General features: G+C 36.7%; 1 protein-coding gene across 3 annotated transcripts in view; it reads left to right on the forward strand.

Annotated features, from left to right (window-relative positions):
* LOC145678577 (uncharacterized) overlaps positions 1-20,706 on the forward strand; it is a 74,928-nt gene that overhangs the window by 25,642 nt on the left and 28,580 nt on the right. For all 3 annotated transcript variants that reach the window (XR_014130407.1, XM_081748888.1, XM_081748889.1), the window contains 2 exons: positions 4,554-4,695; positions 19,940-20,088. Coding sequence is in view for 2 of the 3 variants with exons in the window: in XM_081748888.1 (XP_081605014.1) it covers positions 4,554-4,695; positions 19,940-20,088 (291 nt within the window). In the remaining variant the exon portion in view is untranslated. The remainder of the gene's footprint in view (positions 1-4,553; positions 4,696-19,939; positions 20,089-20,706) is intronic.

The following is a 20,706-nucleotide window of genomic DNA, read 5'->3' on the forward strand; positions in this document are numbered from 1 at the left end:
TTAAAAAAGAAAAAAAGTTGCACACTCTTTAAAGCACAATTGTACATCAGAAATAAATGTGAAGCTATTGGGAAACAGGATGAAAATTACTCAAATACCTTATCCTGATTAATTAGACCTGCAGGACAAGATTTCGTGTAACGACTAAATGAGTGCAAATGGCCGATGAGTATGAAGCAGGTGGTGATGTAAGCATTCAGTAGTTTGCACCATTGCACACGGAGGTGGCTGTAAAAAGATGATAAATTTACCCTAGGTCGCTTAGTTGGGCGTTAAGAATGTAATAGAAGTTAGCATACTATCAGTGCTTTGTTACGTATATCATAGTTGTTAGTAATTGGTAGCGGGATTATAATATAATTGAAAGGGGGCGGAAAAACATGCGTAGACCCACTCCTCAGATTTGCAGTGCACATCCATCCAGATCTGCCAATTACATCGTAGCCGAAATTGACAAATAAACAGGAACCGTCCAGTGGTATTTGTACAGTGAGAATGTACCGAAGCTTCACAAAAAAGAAGCCTTCCGATACAAAACTACAAATGACACTACAATTGAACCACCATTTGTGTAACAAGCCACAACAATTTTACGACTATGTTGCACTCTCCGACGAAAGCCAGTTTTTGGATAGTCTGGTCGACAGTCGGTGTGAAGGCGATCGACAGGCCACAATTCCACCATCCTACGGTGAAATACGGCGGCATGTTATGCTGTGGGTTTCAGTTTTGAAAGGTGATCGTAATAACTTCTTTTGCAATGGGCACTTCAATTTAATGCAAATACACTGAGGTATTGCAGGATGATTTGGAGTGTAGCGGCCCGTTGTTCACCGAGGCTATATGAGACGTGGACCTACATCTTAACGTGGGATGCGAATCACACAAGCTCCCATCGGGAATTGAACTCAAGTCTCCCACAAACCATGTAGCCATGTTGGAATTCTGTAAGATGAATTGTTGCCCAAGTTTGAAATAAGGATGGCCAGAACCGGTTCCTGGTGGAACCGGTTTTTCGGATCTAGTTCTGGAACCGGTTCTTTGATCCAGGTCTAGAACCGGTTCTTCGGATCCAGGTCTGGAACCGGATCCAGAACCGGTTCTGAAAACCGGATCTCCAAGAACCGGTTCCGCTGGAACCGAAACTTTGTGACCATCCCTACGTGAAACCGAGCTGTTGGCAGGCTGTGAACAGTATGCTAGATGAAATGGTGGAAGCGACAGGTAGGCGCCCAGGCAGCGGCAGCTTGTCTCATTTGGCTAAATAAACTGGGTAACTGGCAAACTCTGGCTAAACAGGCAAACTGGCCAACTCATTTGGCTAAACACACACTGGTGGACCAAAATTTTTTTCTGGGGTCACAAGCGGGTCTGGACGGAGAAGGCACAAGCGCATGGTCCTTTTTGCATTTTTTTGAAGGTGAACTTTCTGCCTCCTTTAGGGGTCTTTGGGGGCTTTCGGATCCAGGTCTGGAACCGGTTTCTAAGATCCATGTCTGGAACCGGTTCCTAAGATCCGGTTCTGGAATCGGGTGTTCGGATCCAGGTCCGGAACCGGTTCCAGAACCAGTTCTGAAAACCGGATCTCCGAGAACCGGTTCCGCCGGAACCGGAACTTTGTGGCCATCCCTAGTTTGAAACAGGTGAACTGTCACGGTACGCTAGGTAAATCTTTGGTGACATCGTATTATAGGTTAAAGCTGACCACCACCCGCAGGAAGAGAAAATGGGGTTCAAACTCTGCCTTAGCCCAGACAATCCTCGGAAAATGAACCCTGTAGAAAATGCTTGTCATCTACTCCAATGAAAATTGCACAAAGAGCTACAAACCAGTTACTTGAGGCATTCTGTGACGAATGGTACCACGTGTCACAGGATATCGTTGATCACTTACTGGAGCCTACGCCATATAGATTCAAGAAGTACTAAAGCCAGCATCATTAATGGTTCCTTCTGTGCACTGGTACATATGAATGATCACAGGCTAATTTTTCGGGTATCGTATTTTCTTATGTCAGTGTAGTGTAGGATATTTCAGACATTGTAAACCCACGCTCAGGAATTCTCTCATTCTATTTACAGATTTTTGTGAAAAAAAGAATAGGAAAGGAAGGAAGCATTTTGGGACCTATATGTTAGGTACTGTCCCGGCATTTGCCTGGTATGAGTGAGGAAAACTCAGGAAAAAATAAATAAATCGTTAGGAAAATGAATGAAATCTTTCAATTTAACGTCTCACGATTATGCCTTTTAGGGTAAGGGAGATGAATGGTAAAATCAAATGAATAGTGATGGAAGAATGGGGGAATGATAATGTAGGAGGAAACGGGAGTACCCAGAGAAAACCCACGAGCACGTTATTCTCCACCACAAACTAACTTGAACGGTAAGCACTCTGCCACTGAGCCACCGTGCCCCCTTCCTACATGTTTGGAGAAGTGAAATGAATTACGTAATACTATTGATTTTTTTCTAATATATCATTACTATAGAACAGCCAGTTTTGTGTACATAAATGTAGCTTTTTCGGTGAGTGTCTCACTTTGACTTTTCCTATGATATATAACAAAACTTCGATCATGTGAATAACGTTACAGATCATAGTTTCAGGGAAGATGTTTAATTTCTTGTCTTTCGCAGGAATTTCTGTTTCTGTTTTGTAATTTCGTAATAAAATACGTTACCTTAAACTGGAGTTACTTGGAAAATCTTGGGCTACTTGAAAAATTGTTTGTGTTACATGATGAACTCTGGTTACATGGTGTGGTCTGTGTGCACTATGACAGATGTCGTTTTCTTCCAGACCAATGAAAAGTAGGCACCTAAAAGAAGCAGTATGGATGGCCATAAGTGCTGTGTCTTATTTATAGATTGATATAAAAAAAATCTCACAGCAGTTGATACTTTTTTGTGTTTTTTTTCAATTTTCTGTAAATTGTCCCTGTGTTTCCGTAATGAAAAGTGATTTTTACCTGGTTGTGCTAAATATCATCGATTTCGGAAGTTTCCTAATGAAACAAATTATTTTTATGAAATGGGATAATAGTTAAGTATAATATTTGGTTTGCATCCAAAAGGTGTTGATTTCCACTTACTTTCTGGGATAATTTGTGGCCATTTTTTATTTTATTTCTACTAAAATTGATGATATTGATCAGGGGATAGACAACGATGACATTATTGAAGTTTTACCTGAACCTACTTACAACAGCAGAGAACAAGTTGTTTTTCCATATGACTTTGCAGCAAAGAATGTCAATATGTGAATTTTTGCCCTTATCGTACTGTGTTACATCATTATCATTATAACAGTAGCATATGATATTTTTGCAGAGAATTAACGTGTATGTACACTTGTAAAAATGGTATCAGGTAATTTTATAAACCAATGTAAGGCAATTACTGATGTGATATAGACATAAATTTCATAAAATTATGTAGGGCATGTTTTAGTGTCTCAAGAGCTTATGCATGGATTGGCATTTGCCAAATTTTCCCTTGCATTGTTTGAAAAACTACCGTTTATAAAAGCATACTTAAAAATAAATAAATAAAAAAACTGGTTATGTAGACCCTCAGAAAGACTAAATATTACTGTAGTTAGTTGTGATTGGTTCAACAATTTATTGTGTTTAACTAAAAAATTGTATAAAAAGAGTTTTTTTTTTTTTTTTTTTTTTTTTTTTTTTTTTTTTTTTTTTTTTTACTTAAAACAGCCTAGGAACACATTACTATGAAAGAAACATAGGCATGTTTCATATCAATCTTCTCAGGAAACTGTGATCTTGCAAGTGGTTCTTTCCAAAAAGCCCAATTTTTCACACAGCTCTTACTACTATGAAAAGACTGGGGCTACTTGGAAACAGCACATTCTGGTTGCTGGGAGCTTCAGTCTCATGAAAATTTTGTTATGACTGCAGAAAAAGGTAACATGAACTAAGCTCTAGAAACATCACAAGAAAAAAATTAATTACAATAAATAACAGGGGATAGTACCTAGGTATGAAAAAAAGAAAAAAAACTTTCCAAGTAACTCCAGTTTACGGTATATTTGTTTCTTATATATTCATTGTTCTAATTGATTGGGAGGAAATATATTACTTATATATTATTGTAGCAATTTCTTAAAAAAAAAAAGTTCTGGAAAACCGGAAAAAGTCATGGAATTCCAGAATTCCAAAATTTTGTCACCACTATTGCTGAACGGAAAATTCGTTGCTGACTATTTTCTAAAATAGAATAAATTTCAGGATATTTATCAGATTATTTGAAATACAATATTTTTGATTTTGAAGTATGGAGAGTGCCTGTGCATCTCTACTTTTTTATGCAGTAAATATAAATGGAAAATTATAATAGATAAGTTTATTGTAATTATGTTCGTAGTTAACAAACATGATTTCTGTTGATTTTTTCTGGTTCACTCTTTGAAGGTGTATGTGTCTATTATGTCGAGAACTTGAAATGTTTTCGTATATTTTATAAAATGTTTTTCTTCTGTCCTGTAGTCTTGTTACTTTTATCTTAATTAGCATTTCGCTTTTACTCCATAGGTCCTGGTGTTATTTGTATTTATTTCCGTATTATTTTGTGTATCCTGCTTGGAAGGCAAGTCTCCCTAACAGTGAAGCAAGCATTCTACTTTTGTTGAACATTTCTTTATGGCTGTACTGTATAATAGAATATTGTGGATCGGTAAGCAGCGCTTTTATTCTCATTTTTGTACTTCCTATTTTCTAACAGTTCTTTCTTTTGCATGTGTTAGTAGCTTATATAAACATGTTCCACCTTATGCAGAGTCGTTTTGACGCATGATTAGCGTCATTATAAGGCCTGACTATTACAGGAAACATGTTAGTCAAACTCTGTAGTATGACACTAATTACACGTCAGAACGACTCTGCGAAGATCCGTTATTTCTATTTCTTTATCTAAGTTATTCAGAATCTGATTCACAAGTTACGTTAGGTGTTAGGGTGATTAAAAGATATATATATGTCTGATTTGAGATTAGAGTTATGACTGACTTCCAGTAGTTTTCCTGTCGTACAAGTTAATAAGCAAATTTTTACATTTTTGGCGCAATGGAACTTAGATTTCAAAATATCTTTTTCACAAACCTTTCTGTTTTTGACTCTTTGATGTTGACAAGCAGAATCCAGCCATATGTCGAAAGTTCTGAACAATTTTGTCGAGCTTCATGATCCTAGATCCTAGAAGGTGGGACCAAGATCATGTAACAGGTTACGACACATGTACTGGTCTCTGGGGGCGCGGTGGCTCAGTGGTAGAGCGTTCACCTCCGGTGCTTGGGGTCCCTGGTTCGATCCCAGCTTGCGCCGTGTGGACTTTGTGGTGGACAAACATCGTGCTCGTGGGTTTTCTCGGGTTCTCCCGTTTCCTCCCACTTTCTTCATTCCACCATTTCACTCATCTCTCATCATCACCGTCTCCTTTAGCCTCACCGGCATAACCGTGGGACGTAAAACTAAAGATTTCATTTCATTTCATGTACTGGTCTGATTTACCATCATCTAAGAAATTGAATTAATCATTTGATGATTAATGATAAATGATCTAAGAAATTGATCATTTAATTTATGATGAGCATGAAGCAGAAATCAATAAAATAGCTAAACGGTATAGATTTCACCTTTTACTTAATATAAAATCAGACAATTATGCAACTCAAAAGCAAGTATCGTTTTATAATTTTCAGCAGTATCGTGACCACTCACTGATGACTGGTTAATATTTGGTATAAGAAGAGAAGTAGCAAGAGATTAGCTTTTGACAGCTAAATAGGTAATGCATCAAGAGACCACTGATACTGCTGTTTCAATAAAGCATACTAATACTCAGTTATTATTTTTGGAACATAGCATCTTTAGACTGGTGATTTATTTAGAACGGATAAGTCGAAAAGATAACAAAATTCTCATCAGTTATCCTCGTGCTTCTTTTGCATGAACAAGCTGTTACCAATATCTAGCAAAATCTTGGAAAGTGCAAGAGATCTTACCACAAATGTGAAAATGTCCAGCATGGGGTAAACAGTTATTTCAGATGTGCTCGTAATGACACTTTACTCAAGCGTGTGATAGAGTGGAGTCACAAATTGAGCTTTTATTTAAACAATTTTAATCCAGGAAACAGGAAACTGCAAGATAATACAAGGTGAAGGAACTAGCATAAATTATACAGTTTGATTCAGTTTCGTAGAATAATGCACAAAAAATGGGAAAGAGGATTTTGGTGAAGCATTAGGAACGATGGAAATTGCAGATATAGTAACAGCATTCGGTGATAATTGTATATTTGAACCGTTGTCTGGTCTGATATGTTAGTCTGTCTCTTAGAGACTCAAAACTTCTCTTTAAAAATGCGATTAATGGGGGTCTCTAAATGAAGAATTTTCGACAGAAAACACTAAAGAAGTTCGAGAACTGAGAGAGACAGAGAGAATGAAGAAAAAGCTGTCGGAAAGTAACAAGACATTTGGAGAGATAAACAGTACAAGTATTCAGAAAGGATGGTTACATGATGAATGGGAGAGTTTTCAACTGTTCAATGCGAGAGCATGGTATATGGGTTGGAAAAGTTATTTGTTTAAAAGAACTGACAGAGTAACCACCATTTAGACAGTGGCGTATTTTGTGGGCTACCGGGCCTACCGGCGGTAGCCTTAGAATATTATAAAATAAAGTTAATATAATATAAACTAATTTATATTGATAATTATATACTTTACTACCTTCTTTTAATGTTAAGTTTCTGCGAAATGTATGAATTTAGAAAACTCCACTAACTTTTCTCCCGCATTCTGTCTCGCTGTCTTATGAGGTTTTCAATCTGGCAACGCAACAGGAAACCGCCTGTATAGTAGTTACTCAACTGCAAGAAGAATCGTGTAGTTAAGAGCGCATTCCCCTTCCCTTCACCTTCGCCCGCAGCATACGAACGGGTTAGTAGGTAACACCAGTTTCCTCTAGAGTAATCGGTTTCTTGTGCATGAGCGAAGGTAAATGGAATTTATGCGAGAATGAGAACGCATTTTGGGAGTCTCTGACATCTTGACCCTCTTTCTGTAGCGGTTTTGCGTCAACGCAATGCAAATTTTTGCGTTTTACAGTATTTTGCGATAGTTGGCATAGTTATAATTATTTGTTTCATAATTTGCGTTACGTTGAGAAGTCTCTTACAGACTGAGGCTCCTTTGCTAATCCCTATTTCAGCGTTCTCTATAACTCACGCACAGTGGTGCATCCACGGGACTCCGCGGGTCCGGACATCCTCAAAACATCCTAACATATATTTGTACACTTTCTCAATAAAACTATTCTTGTTTAACAGGGAAATAATTGATGTAGCATCAAAATTTGATTTTAGAGTTCATCTGCACTCTTTTTCTTATAAGAGGCCGCGGAGGCTCAGTGGTAAAGCGTTCACTTTTGGTGCATGGGGTATCTGGTTCGATACCCGCTCACGCCAAGTGAACTTTGTGGTGGATAAACACCGTTTGCGTGAATTTTCTCTGGGTTCTCCCGTTTCCTCCCACTTCCTTCATTCCATCATTTCACTCATTTCTCATCATCACTGTCTCCTTTAGCCTAGCCGGCATAATCGTGGGACGTAAAACTGAAAGATTTCATTTTATTTTTTGTTTCTTTCTCTTATGAAAGCAATCTAGTTCTATAACTTTTCCTCTGAAAATACAAGTGGAAGTATTGTACAATCACTTATCGTCTTCTCGGGTGCAGAATAATAAATATCTTTTCAATAATACTTGGCTTGTAGTATTGACCTCCTAAAGCTTGACCCTTCCTAACAAAAGTTTCTGGGTGTGAGTAGGGTTACAACTTATCCACAGTAAAATGTAAGGATACTTTGTGCAGCAAATGAAGATAGAAATGTACAATATTTTTCCTGTACTAACAGTTAGGATAATATAAGTCTTTCTAGTGAAGAGCCAGGGGCGGATCCAGGATCGACTTCTGGGGGGGGGGGGTTGTCATACTGCTACTTTGAGCTACTTTTAAGAGTTTCAAACTCTGGGATGGGTTTTATTTATTTATTTAAAATAAAAAAGTTTCGCCCCCTGGATCCGCCACTGTGAAGAGCAAATCATATTTATCCACTTGATAAAAAGAAAGTGTGTTGTAAGTTTTGTTATTTTGAAGACTGTATAATAACGTAGAAACTAAATTCCAATAATAATAATAATACATTATTATTGTTATTATTATTGTCATATATTTATTATATAATATAATATTATATATTATAATAATATAATTTATTATACAGGGTGCGGAAAAAGTCTCGGGATAGTGCAATATCTCGCGAAGTATAAAGATCAGCAAAACAAAAATAACACCTTTTAAATAGTTTTAAAAAACTATCCAATGATACCAAACGCAACCCCCTATCCCCACCCCCTTCGAGGGTACGGCAGGTAACTTGAAAATTTTAAATGGGAACCCCTATTTTTTATTGTACAATTGGATTCTCCAGATAAAGTGACAGTTATTTGACCCAAAATTGGAAACAATGTCTTCGCAGATTGCGCTTGAATCGGCACACAAAAAAAGCCGGTGGACCAAAACGTTACGAAAAGGCGAATTGTCACTGCCGTGCTCTGTGGCCGTACGGTTAGCGTATTGGATTGCGAAGTCAGAGGTTCTGAGTTCGATCCTCGTTTAAGGAAATATTTTTTCTTTTATTTTCCCAAATACATTCCATACGTTTAAACTTCGATTAAAACTTTTTTGAAATTACATAGAATACAAATTTCGATATAATTGTTTTGCAAACTAGGTTTATGAAGTAGTTCTTAGTAATAGGTTTAGAGTTCATCGGGTTATTTACAACAAAAATAAAACATTTTTGTCGTCATTTGTATTTTCTTGCATATGGACAAATACATTATTTTTATCGAAGCTAAAATGTATAATCGCTAACGCTCTCGCCTTCGGTGCGAGCGGTCCCGGGTTCGATTCCCGGTGGGGTCACTCGGTCGAAAAAGTGTAACAGCTTTTTCAGGCCAGCCACCCTGAATGAGGTTTTCCTGGGTTTTCCTCATTCACACCAGGCAAATGCCGGGGTGGTACCTAACTTATAGGTCCCAGGCCGCTTCCTTCCTTCCCCAATCCTTTATTCCTTCCCTTTCCCCGGATTGTGTGCTCGCCGAGGGACGTCATCCCTCAAATCGTGAAGGGCTAAATGGCCTTAGGTGCCGAAAGCCCAGAAATCCAAATCCTAAATCCTAAAAATGTATAAATTCATTATTTGGGTATTAAAAAAATTCACATAAAAATGTTACTCTACGCGGGAATCGAACTTACGACCTCTCATTTCGCAGTCCAGTACGCAAACCGTATGGCCACAGAATACGATACGAGAGGCCACATTTTCATAACGTTTTGCCGACCCCTTTTTTTGTGTGTCGATTCAAGTGCCATCCATGAAGGCACTGTTTTCAATTTTGGGTCAAATCATTGTCACTTTTTCTGGAGAATCCAAATGTGCAATAAAAAATTGGGGTTTCCATTTAAAATTTTAAAGTTACCCCCGTACCCCCGAAGGGGGTAGGAATAAGGAATTGCGTTTAGTAGAATTGAATTAGGAATTGCGAAAGCGACAATCATCATGATCCTTTTTAAAAACTATTTAACATGTGTTATTTTCGTTTTGCTGATCTGTATATTTCGCGAGATATTGGACCGTTCCGGAACTTTTTCCGCACCCTGTATATTTATTATTATTATTAATGTACAGATGCTATAAAGGTTAGCGGTAGCCAAAGCTATCAAACCAATATATGCCACTGCATTTAGATGAAGTAATTTTAATTTTTGATAAGCCCGGGAAGAGTTAATAGGACAGAAAGTAATTTATGAATTGTGCACATACGTTAAATATAAGTGTTGGCTCTTAGTAGTTACTGTGTTTTATGTGTAGTTTACCCGATTTAGTTTTGGAGTAATAGTATGTTTTGATGTACGTGTGTGTTATTTAGTAGATCTCGGAGGAAGGAGGCTGGGAACTAAATAATTTGTAATATATGAATATACAGAAATATAGGGAATCACGTCTAAAGTTGTCTAAAAAGTATTGAGCTTTTGGAAGTCAGAATTGAGAGTACATTTATTGTGATTTGAAAATAACGTTATAAAATCACATATGTACCATTTTTCAGTGGCCTGTCATTTTTCCGGCAACGCTAATCCTGTTGTTGCTATAGAACTTGCGTTGTTTCTAATTAAGAAATTGTGACACATTATTTTCACAGGTTTCTTTTAAAACTAATTTAACAACATTAAAGGAGTTCTGCAGAGACCAACACAAATAATAGTCTGACTGACGGATCCGGGCTGGTACGATACATTAAAACTTCCCATCCAAGTTCTTTCAGTTCCTAATGAGTTGTTAAAGATGTATGCAGTCTGGCGTTGTCAGTGTAGTGTACAACACCTTTTCCGTTGACGAGTTCCTGCCATTTCTTTCGATTTAGTAGGTGCACTCGCGCTAATTATCGACAGTACAGGTCCGTCATCGTTCTTCTCAGCAGTAGCACGTGATGCACGATGCCCTTCCAATCCCACCAGATGCACAGTATAGCCCTTCTTGGACGTCAGTGGGCTTTGCCACAGACTGTGGAACTTCCTTTTTTTGCACATTGTTGTCATAGATTATCCACTTTTCATCACACATATAATCAACCGCTTCAGCAGAGATTCGTAAATAGAAATTCGATCGAATAAATGTTTTTGAGTCAGATCATGTGGTATCGAAACTTACTTCATTCTGTAGTCAGCTTTCTCCAAATGGTTTGACACTCTTTGATGATAGGTATTTAGATCAGTGGCGATGCTATGACAGTTTACATGCCGATCTTGTTCGACTTTTGCCAGAATATCATCCACTTTTTATGTGATTGATCGCCCACTGAGAGCAGCGAGACATCGAAATTTCCAGACCGAAAACGACAATCATCGTTTGGTCGTTGCTTTTGGTAACGTGTCTTACCCATAAACAGTACAGATTTCTTCACGGGCCAACGCAGCATCTGGCCCTTTTCGAAATCATACTGTAAAATATAGCGTACCATAGTTTAGCGGAAAGTTCATTAATCTTCACGCCACAATACCTTACGGAAATTCCAACACTTTTTCACGTCTGCTAGCTTCATCTGTCAGACGTTGAATGACGTTAGGTCTAATCCGCGGCGAATGATATACCCTAAGATTTGGAACATTTAGCGCCATCTCGTGCACAAGAGGCTCACTACTTTTTAGGCTACCTGTGCCCCCACGTAGTGTAGTCGCTAACGCTCTTGCCCTCGGTGCGAGCGGTCACGGGTTTGATTCCCGGTGTGGGCACTTGGTCGAAAAAGTGTAAAACGTTTTTTCAGGTAAGCTACCCTAATTGAGGTTTTCCGGGATTTTCCTCATTCACGTCAGGCAAATGCCGGGGTGGTACCTAACTTATAGGTCCCAGGCCGCTTCCTTCCTTCCCCAATCATTTCTTCTTTCCCTTTCCCCAGATAGTATGTTGCCGAGGGACATAATCCCTCGGCTGAAAGTGACGGGCTGAATGGTCTTAGCGGTCGACAGCCCAGAAATCTAAAATCCTAAATCCTTTTTAGGCTACCTGATAGTGTAGTATTGTGTAGCCTAGAATAAATATTGAAGTATAAGTTCAGTTGGTTTACGGTTAGGTTTAAAGTTCAGTTAATTTTCTGGTACACAAGTTAATAAGCAAGTTGGTATAACATTTAGATCTTATATCATAACAGTTATAAATATAGATATAGGACTTTTCAAGGAAAGGTGGATGTTCAAATTTTCTTAAACAAGGCTGTGCATATTTTTACATTTTATAGTAGAAGGAAGATTGTACATAGCAGAGAAAGTAAAATTATATTTTATTGTTATATGAAGAATATTTCTCGGTTCTTTCGTGTGGGCCTACTAGTTCAAACAGCCTGTTTCAAATATAATACCAGCGCTTTGTTGTTCAGAAAAGTATTATTAATTCTTCTGTTGTAACTTTTTCAGGGATCTAGAAATTATAATAATTTTTACAATATTATTAGACTTTAGCAGAAAAAAATGGTGTCCAGAAATTTTATTTATATATATATATAATGGAAAATTACAGATATTAGTGCCGAATCCATACTTTTCTGGGTTGCTGAGGTAAACAATTACCTTCCGATGCTGGTTAAATCCAAATTCAGCCCGCAACTTGGAGGTGGGGAGATATATAAAAATGATCGAAAATGGATATAGGAATTGATATATATATATATATATATATATATATATATGAATTGATATATTTTATTGAGGTAAACAAAATAATTAGGGTCAGTGCAAAACCTCATGCGTAGTTTAGGAGAAAATTTTTTTGTCAACCAAAAAAATCTATGCTGTACGAGAATTATGACACTATGAATTATGAAGACGACAGTACATAATGTGATTAATGTGATATAGCCCAAAATTATCATTAACTAAATTTAATTTCCATCTACTTTTGTTGCACAAAAAGTATGTTGTCCGTTGTCATAACGCTTATTGCAATATTTTGTTTCACGCTTATATATGAAAAAAATGTGAAATATAACGTGACGAAATCGTAACATGCCTAATTCCAAACACGAGGAACCGTGTAACTGGCAGATCCCTAACACTTCCGACTTCCCGCCGAAGTATTACGTGTCCACTGTTAATATGGCTTACCTTTTACCTATTTTGGACCCACCTTAGAATCAGAACATATCTGAGAATTCTGTTGAAAGTATGTTGTGAATTACACCCTGCAAGGAATCCCTTGCAAACTCATTGCACGTTGATGAAATGTAGATTTTTTGATTGCATATATACGGCTTCATTTATGCTCATATGGACCCCCACTTCGCGGTTTCTGAAATTCGAAATAGCAAGTGTTGAAATTAGCTTTTTTTTTTTTTTTTATTTATTTATTATTATTACAAGTTTGAACACACCTAACTCTGAAACTATGGACTTTTCCCTACAGGTCTGTATCAACTTTTTCTTTTGATGTAAGAAAGTACCTCTAACAGTTGGTATAGTTCATTATATAGTAAAGCTCCGATTATCCGCGGAATTGCGTGGCACAAGCACCGCGGCTAGCGAAAATCGCCGATAACTCGAAAAAAGACTAAAAATGAGGTGCAAACACACACACACAAAAAGTATTTCAGCATAAAAAATATAGTTTATTGTTTGTATTGCTCGGGTTGTCAAGATTAGTGATCAGAGAATGTGAGTCATGACCAAAACAAAAAAGCAAGTGCCTGCCACTCATCCACAAATTCAAAAGAAGGCCTATGAGTCAATCCATTCTGTGATCAAGCATGTGCCGCTCGACCATCTCCAAAAATCTAATATTTTCATGAGTGTTTATATTATATCAGGATACTTCAAAACCACAATTAATTATTTTTTTTAAATATCTCGTAGCGACGCAGCTTCTGCCGCCATTTTGTGCTTTCTCCATTTCAGGCATTTACGTTGTTCTGAATATCTCAGCCTGTATTTGTCCTAGCAGATTGAAAATTCCTGGGCATATCCAACTTGTGCAGAGTTAAATCTTTGTCCTCTTAACATTTTTGCCTAAAACCATTTGAAAGGGGTGAAATCAAGGCCAACAGTAGCAACATTTTTGGACATTGAAGACATGTTTGGGAAGAGGAAGGAATTAACGTATCGGTCTGAATTTGTGTGCACGTGTAGTCCGGGGTCGTAAGTTTATACTCAAAAATTTGCAGACCCGTAGCTGCTCCGGATGACCTGAAAAAAATATCGTAAAGTTGGAGAATTATGCAAATTTGCCAAATTTAACTGTCCAATATCTCCAATGGGCCTGGATAAAAAAATATGAAATTTTGGGAACAGTTACTTCTGTAATATACCATAAACCACAACAAAGCGCGTTTTGTGTTTTTGAGCAGAAGGGGGTCAAAGTATTAAGAAATTACGTCATATTTAGGAGGTGTTTTGTTCACAAATTCAACTGAAAATTCGTTGTTGTGTAGTAAAATAAAATATAATGAATGGCTAGTCCAGTTAAGGCTCTTAAGCTCCTTTTTTTCCTCTAGTTGTGACTCATTGTCTTATCACCCACAGCAGCACTGGTGAAGAATGCTGCTATCAGCAGAAGGCAAGAAAAGTCAAAATGCATGCTTGGCAAAAAGTCCGTAAGTACTCATTTCTCTTGCTGCTTGCTATTTTAATGATATTCAATTCTGTTTATTGTTGTTTTAACTGTCAACTCCTGCAGGAGACTGTTGCCCTTTCGTCAATTAAATTTACATTCCTCAGTCAGTGTTTACAGTGCGTGAGTGTTCACTGACTGGGAAATGTAGACCAAACGAAAAGACAACAGTCTCCTGCATGAGTTGACAGTTAAAACAAGCTAATCATGTTTGAATATCACTGATATAGCAAACAACAATGAGTACTTACGGACTTTTTGCCAAGCATGCATTTTGACTTTCCTCGCCTTCGGCTCATAGTAGCATTCTTCACCAGTGTTGTTGTGGGTGATAAGACAGTGAGCCACAACTAGAGGAAAGAAAGGAGCTTGAGAGCCTTGACTGGACTAACCATTCCGCTTACTTTATTTTACTTCACAACAACGAATTTCCAGTTGAATTTGTGAACAAAACACCTCCTAGAATATGACGCTATTCTTTAATTCTTCGACCCCCTTCTACTCAAAAACACAAAAGGCTCTTTGTTGTGTGTTATGGTATACTAAAGGAGTAACTATTCTTCCCCTGTTTTATTATTATTATTAATCCAGACCTATTGGAGATATTGTACAGTGAAATGTGCCAAATTGGTATAATTCCCCAACTTTACGATATTTTTCAGGCTTTCGGAACAGCTACAGGTCTACAAATTTTTGAATATAAACTTATGACCCCGGACTACATGCACACACAAATTCAGACCTCTACTTCAATTGCTTCCTCTTCCCAAACATGTCTTCAATGTCCAAAAATGTTGCTCTGTAGGCTCTGATTTCACCCCTTTCAAATGGTTTTAGGCAAAAAGGTTAAGAGGACAAAGATTTAACTCTGCACAAGTTGGATATGCCCAGCAATTTTCAATTTGGTAGGACAGGTACATGCTGAGATATTCAGAACAACGTAAATGCCTGAAATCGAGAAAACGCAAAATGGCGGCAGAAGCTGCGTCGCTACGAGGTGTTGTAAAAAAATAATTAATTGTGGTTTTGAAGTACCCTCATATAGTATAAACATTCATGAAAAAAATAGATTTTTTTGAAAAAGGCGAGCGGCAATTTTTCTTTTTTCTCGATCACTTGCCATGGATTGACCCCTATAAGATTACGGTGCACAATAAACCTGTCAGTAATTTTCGACCTTCGCACTGTAGTTTTTTTATTATCTTTATTTATTTATTTATTTTTTAGGATCGTAATTAACCCTCCAATGGTCGCCTGCGAACTCTTACTCCGCAGTGAACAATGAACGTAATTTACTACCATGCAAATCACTCTTCCCATATCTGTTTTTCATACCTTACAACAATCGGCTTTTACTTACCAGAGTAGAGTTGCACTTCGAAACGTGCACTGTTGTTGGAAATATTGATTTTTATAATCAGTTTATTTTTATATTTTAAAACATATAGTAATTATTTGCATGCGGAGTGTCAGTCCTCAGCGACTACTTATGAAAAATAATTGAGCGCGACTGTAGCACGGTTAAAAAAAATTACGGCACTCGCGAATAATCGTGGCTTTACAATATATCTAATATAAATAAAGTGTTTGCGTGTAGCGTGGGGACCACACGAGTAAACCGAGAGTTACCAATTTTGGGCACAGGTATCTTGGTCCAGGCCCCAGACCAAGACGCGTTTTCAACATTCAAACCATTGAGATCTCAGGGGGGTGGGGGCGTTTACCGGGACCGACCTGGGGACCAGACAAGTGGACCTAGAATTACCAAATTTTGGTCACGGGTATTTTGGTACAGACCCCAGACCAAGATGAACCATTTTTTTTTTTTCAAAATTCGATCCAGGGGTCTCTCAGGGGTCGAGACAAGTAAAAATAATCCAAAATGAACGATATTAGTGTCAAAACCATAGTTTCGCGGTCGCTGAGATGAATGGTGATACCCCCACAGGCGTTGACTTCCAGATACAGCTCCCATGCGAAGAATGGGTATTTCAGCTAGTATATATATAATACGAGAGAGAGATTAATTAATTTATTTAGTAATTACTAACCTCTTTGATATTACTGTGAAGAAGGGGCCGCAGTGGTTCAGTGGTAGAGCGTTCATATCTGGTGTATGGGGTCCAAGGTTCAAACCCTGCTTCCGCCAAGTGAATTTTGTGCGTGGGTTTTGTGAACCGTGTGCGTGGGTTTCCTCGGGTTTCTCCCGTTTCTTCCCACTTTCTTCATTCCACTATTTTTATTCATTTCTCATCATCACCGTCTCCTTTAGCCTAGCCGGCATAATCGTGGGACGTAAAACTTAAAAATTTCATTTCGTTTTTCATTACTGTGAAGAATTTATTGCAAAATATAGTTTAAGCCGGTATATGATCATGAGGAGCGACATATGATTTAAGTATCCGAAATATCGATGTTGAAAAAGACATTGTCTATATAGGAGTAGCATGGAGGTTAGTAATTTCTTTATATATTAAAAGGTGTTCCTTACGTTCTACAAGTAATTAAATTATAGAGTTTGATTCTCTTTGTTACATGTTGTGTTGCTGCAATTCCTTGCTTAACTTTCAACTATCATGTATTCATTGCTGCATCTTAATTAAAAGAGGCGGTGTACCGGAAGGAAAGTATTATCAAAGATGAACTTAGATTTGATTTTTCTTCTTAAATTTGTAAGAATTTTCCCTTTCCTTTCACAATTATTTAGCTAGTTATCTCAGAACAAAATTTCATTCTTTTGCGATTTCTATTGAAGCATGGGACTACTAGTTCTAAGATGATGAGTTCTTTTCTGTAATCATTTTATGAATAAATAGTGGCATTACCAGCAGTTCAGCTTTTGAAGTTCTAATAAGAGACGAGAAGTAATTGCCACATTTTATAACGAATATTTTTCTCTGGTACTGAGTATTGCAGTTTCGCTATGAATGTTGTTGGTGTGCCGCGACATCCTTACCTCGATATGCTTTATAGGTGTAGCAATACTTGTGTTTCAAGGTAAACGAAAAAAAAAAATGTGATACAATATTGACAGGAAACTATAGTAATCTATTTTTATTCATCGTGTTCTACATTTGTTTTCACGGTCCTTTTTACTGATTATACCATCGAAGATTGAATGGGCACACTCCTATGTAATCACTATGAAATATTAGAGAGAATAAAGAAAGTAAAAGGTTCCGAATACCCGAATAGAAAACTACATATTCTTATAATTATATTTCATTTTTATAACCGTGAATACGTAGCTTTGGGGAGTCCCGCTGTGTCACTGTAGCAGTCCCTTGGTATACTTTCTAGGTGGTTTTAGCCAATCAGCAGACAAACGAGTTTGATGTAATCAACCGTGATATTCTACTGAAAAAAACTAGAACATTACGGCATATGTGGAAACTGTCTCAAATTATTCAAAGCTTATCTAGGAAGCAATCAGTTGAAATTATAAGAAATACAGGTGATACTCAAATGAAATACAAATCAACTTATCGAGAAACAAAATATGGAGTGCCACAAGCTCAGTTCTAGGTCCACTCCTGTTCCTGCTATATATAAACGATCTACCTAGCAATATAGATACCAAAATTATACTCTATGCTGACGGTACTTCAGTGATTATCAAAGGAAAAGATACAAAAGCTCTTGTTAACAATGTACACTCATGTCCAAAATTGTTGTCGCATGTCTATAAATATGTTGTTGTAGGAATATAATTTGATATTGAATTCGCCCGGTATTTCTTACAATGTTAGTACGTGTACAATCGGCAAAGACATGTATGTGGCAAATTTCATGTCAAAAGAACAGTAAATAAGAACAATAAAACAAAAATAAAACTTTCTTGTGCATTTAGCAACATTTTGTTTTATTCGCTCTAATTTTCGTATTTATTATTCTTTTCCTATGAAATTTGCCACAAATATACATTTTCCGATTATACACATAGAATCAGTATTAAAAGTGCCCTGCAAAATCATTATAAAATTATATTCTTACAAGAAGAGAGTTATAGATATGCGACAATAATTTTGGACATGAGTGTACATGACATAACAAAAAGCTTTGCTTTTGGTTTGGTAGTAATCAGTTGGTTTTAAACAATACGAAAACACAATATATACTTTTCCACTCAGCACACGCTAAAAAATATCAATAAATCCACAATAAATCTAAACGACTCATCCATACACCTAGTCAACGAAACAAAAATGAAATGAAATCTCTGAGTTTTACGTCCCACGGTTATGCCGGTTAGGCTAAAGGAGACGGTGATTATGAGAGATGAGTGAAATGGTGGAATGAAGAAAGTGGGAGGAAACGGGAGAACCCCGAGAAAACCCACGAGCACGGTGTTTGTCCACCACAAAGTTCACTTGGCGGAGGCTGGGATCGAACCCGGGACCCCAAGCACCAGAGGTGAACGCTCTACCACTGAGCCACCGCGCCCCCCTACAACGAAACAAAATTTTTAGGTATTATAATAAATGAGCACTTCAGATGGAGTAGTCATATTGAAGCAACTATACATAAACTAAATCCAATGCTATATTCTCTAAGAGTACTAAAAGACACTTTAACTCTAAAAGACTTAATACAAATTTACTATGGGTCCATATACCCTATCATAAAGTATGGCATCCTATTTTGGGATAACGCAGCTGAAAGCAAATCTATTAAACAAAAACAGGCCATCCCTACCATTGCAAACTTACATTACACTACAAGCTGCAAATCGCATTTTAAAAAGTTAAAGATATTAACAGTTCCATCTATTTATATATATGAAACATCCGTTTTCAGTCTAACGCAAAATGAAGATGAAGCGAAAGATCATTACAATACTAGAGATCAAAACAAAAAGTCTTACTTTACTAGATTATCACTGGTAGAACAGGGCCTCAGACATATGGCAAATAAAATATTCAATGCTTTGCCCAATCACATAAAAATGGAGAAAAATAAATTTAAACAAAACTTAAAAACGTATCTAATAGAAAAAGTAAAATATTTTATCTATATGTATAATTACTTCTGTACATCATGTTATGTCTGTTTTATAATCTCACATCAATACTATGTACATGTGAACTGAACCCTCCAAATACCATGTATTGGTTAGATGGAGTAAGTAAATAATTAAAAAAAAAAAAAAAAAAAGATTTGGACCTTGCATGATTGTCATATATAAAAAATTATCGTGTACTAAAACTAAACGTCATTAACCTGTAGCTGTCGAGAAAGTATTATTGTTTGCAGTTACCCATGCACACTGAAAAATTCAGATTATCTTTGAAATGTAATATTTTAAAACTTTTAGAATGAATCTATCTGACTGGAATAAACTTTGATAAATAGATATCCTCTAATAAAAATATGTATTGTCAATAATTTTCTGTAGGACAAATTAGTGTAGTGGTTCTTGTCTTAAAAAGAGTCTTTTAAGTTGTTCAAATTGTTGTAAAGTGCATTTAAAAGCATTATTTTTCTTTAAAAAAATCTTGGTGTTAATTTTGGACGCTATATAGTGTAAATTGGTATGTTACTATTTTCAGTATTAAAGGTACTATTCGTCAAGGAACTAAATATTTAGTTGTATTATTGACATTCTTCTGTGAAAGACTTTCTTGTTATTTGGATTGTTTTTGAAGGCTTTCTGTCATTTTGATTATTTAATTGTAATTTAATGTCTCATTTCTAGCCAATATTGAAAGCGACAAGTGCTTATTTGAATTTTGATAATGATGAATGGCTAGAATATGTTCTTTTCGACAACGAAGATGAAGACATCAGGCGATTGCAACGTATTTGGTTACAAGTTCATTTAACAGAACAAGGACGAAGAAGAATGTAAGTATAATAAACATATATATAAATAATAAAAATAAGTGTTTCGTAAGTCCGAATAAGTAGTTCTTACAGTTAATAATTACCTTTTCCAGAATCCCATTTTATGTTTGCAATTTGCTGCTCAAAGTTTCGGTGGTCGGGGTGTCACCTTCTTCCGATCTTTTTGTATTACTGTATATCTGCATGTTTCTAGTTTTTCAAAATACTGAGAAGAAAACTTGTGTCAGATTGAAAAGTATACTTACGAATCATACTACATACACACGAAGTTCCTCTCGATGAATACTGATAAAGTTAACGTAAGCACTACATCGAATGATATCGAAAAAATAACCAAAATTTCAGTAAAAGAGAGAGATTTGTTGCTGATTAGTGATCGCGTATTATTTTCATGAAGCATTTAATAGGAAAAGAGGACTGTTAACATCAAGAAATGTGTTGCTGGACGTTCGAAGACGATTTATTAAGACCCTGGTATGGAGCGTGGCGCTTTACGGATCACAGACACATTGAGAAAAGCTGAAATATCCAAGCTTGGAAGTATTTGGAATGTTTTCACGCAAAATGCTGCGCATATGATGGACCGAAAGGAGAAGGAATGAAGACATAGTAAAGGAA

Source organism: Thermobia domestica, chromosome 2 (assembly GCF_964235325.1).
Source record: "Thermobia domestica chromosome 2, izTheDome1.hap1.1, whole genome shotgun sequence".
Classification (NCBI taxonomy): domain Eukaryota; kingdom Metazoa; phylum Arthropoda; class Insecta; order Zygentoma; family Lepismatidae; genus Thermobia; species Thermobia domestica.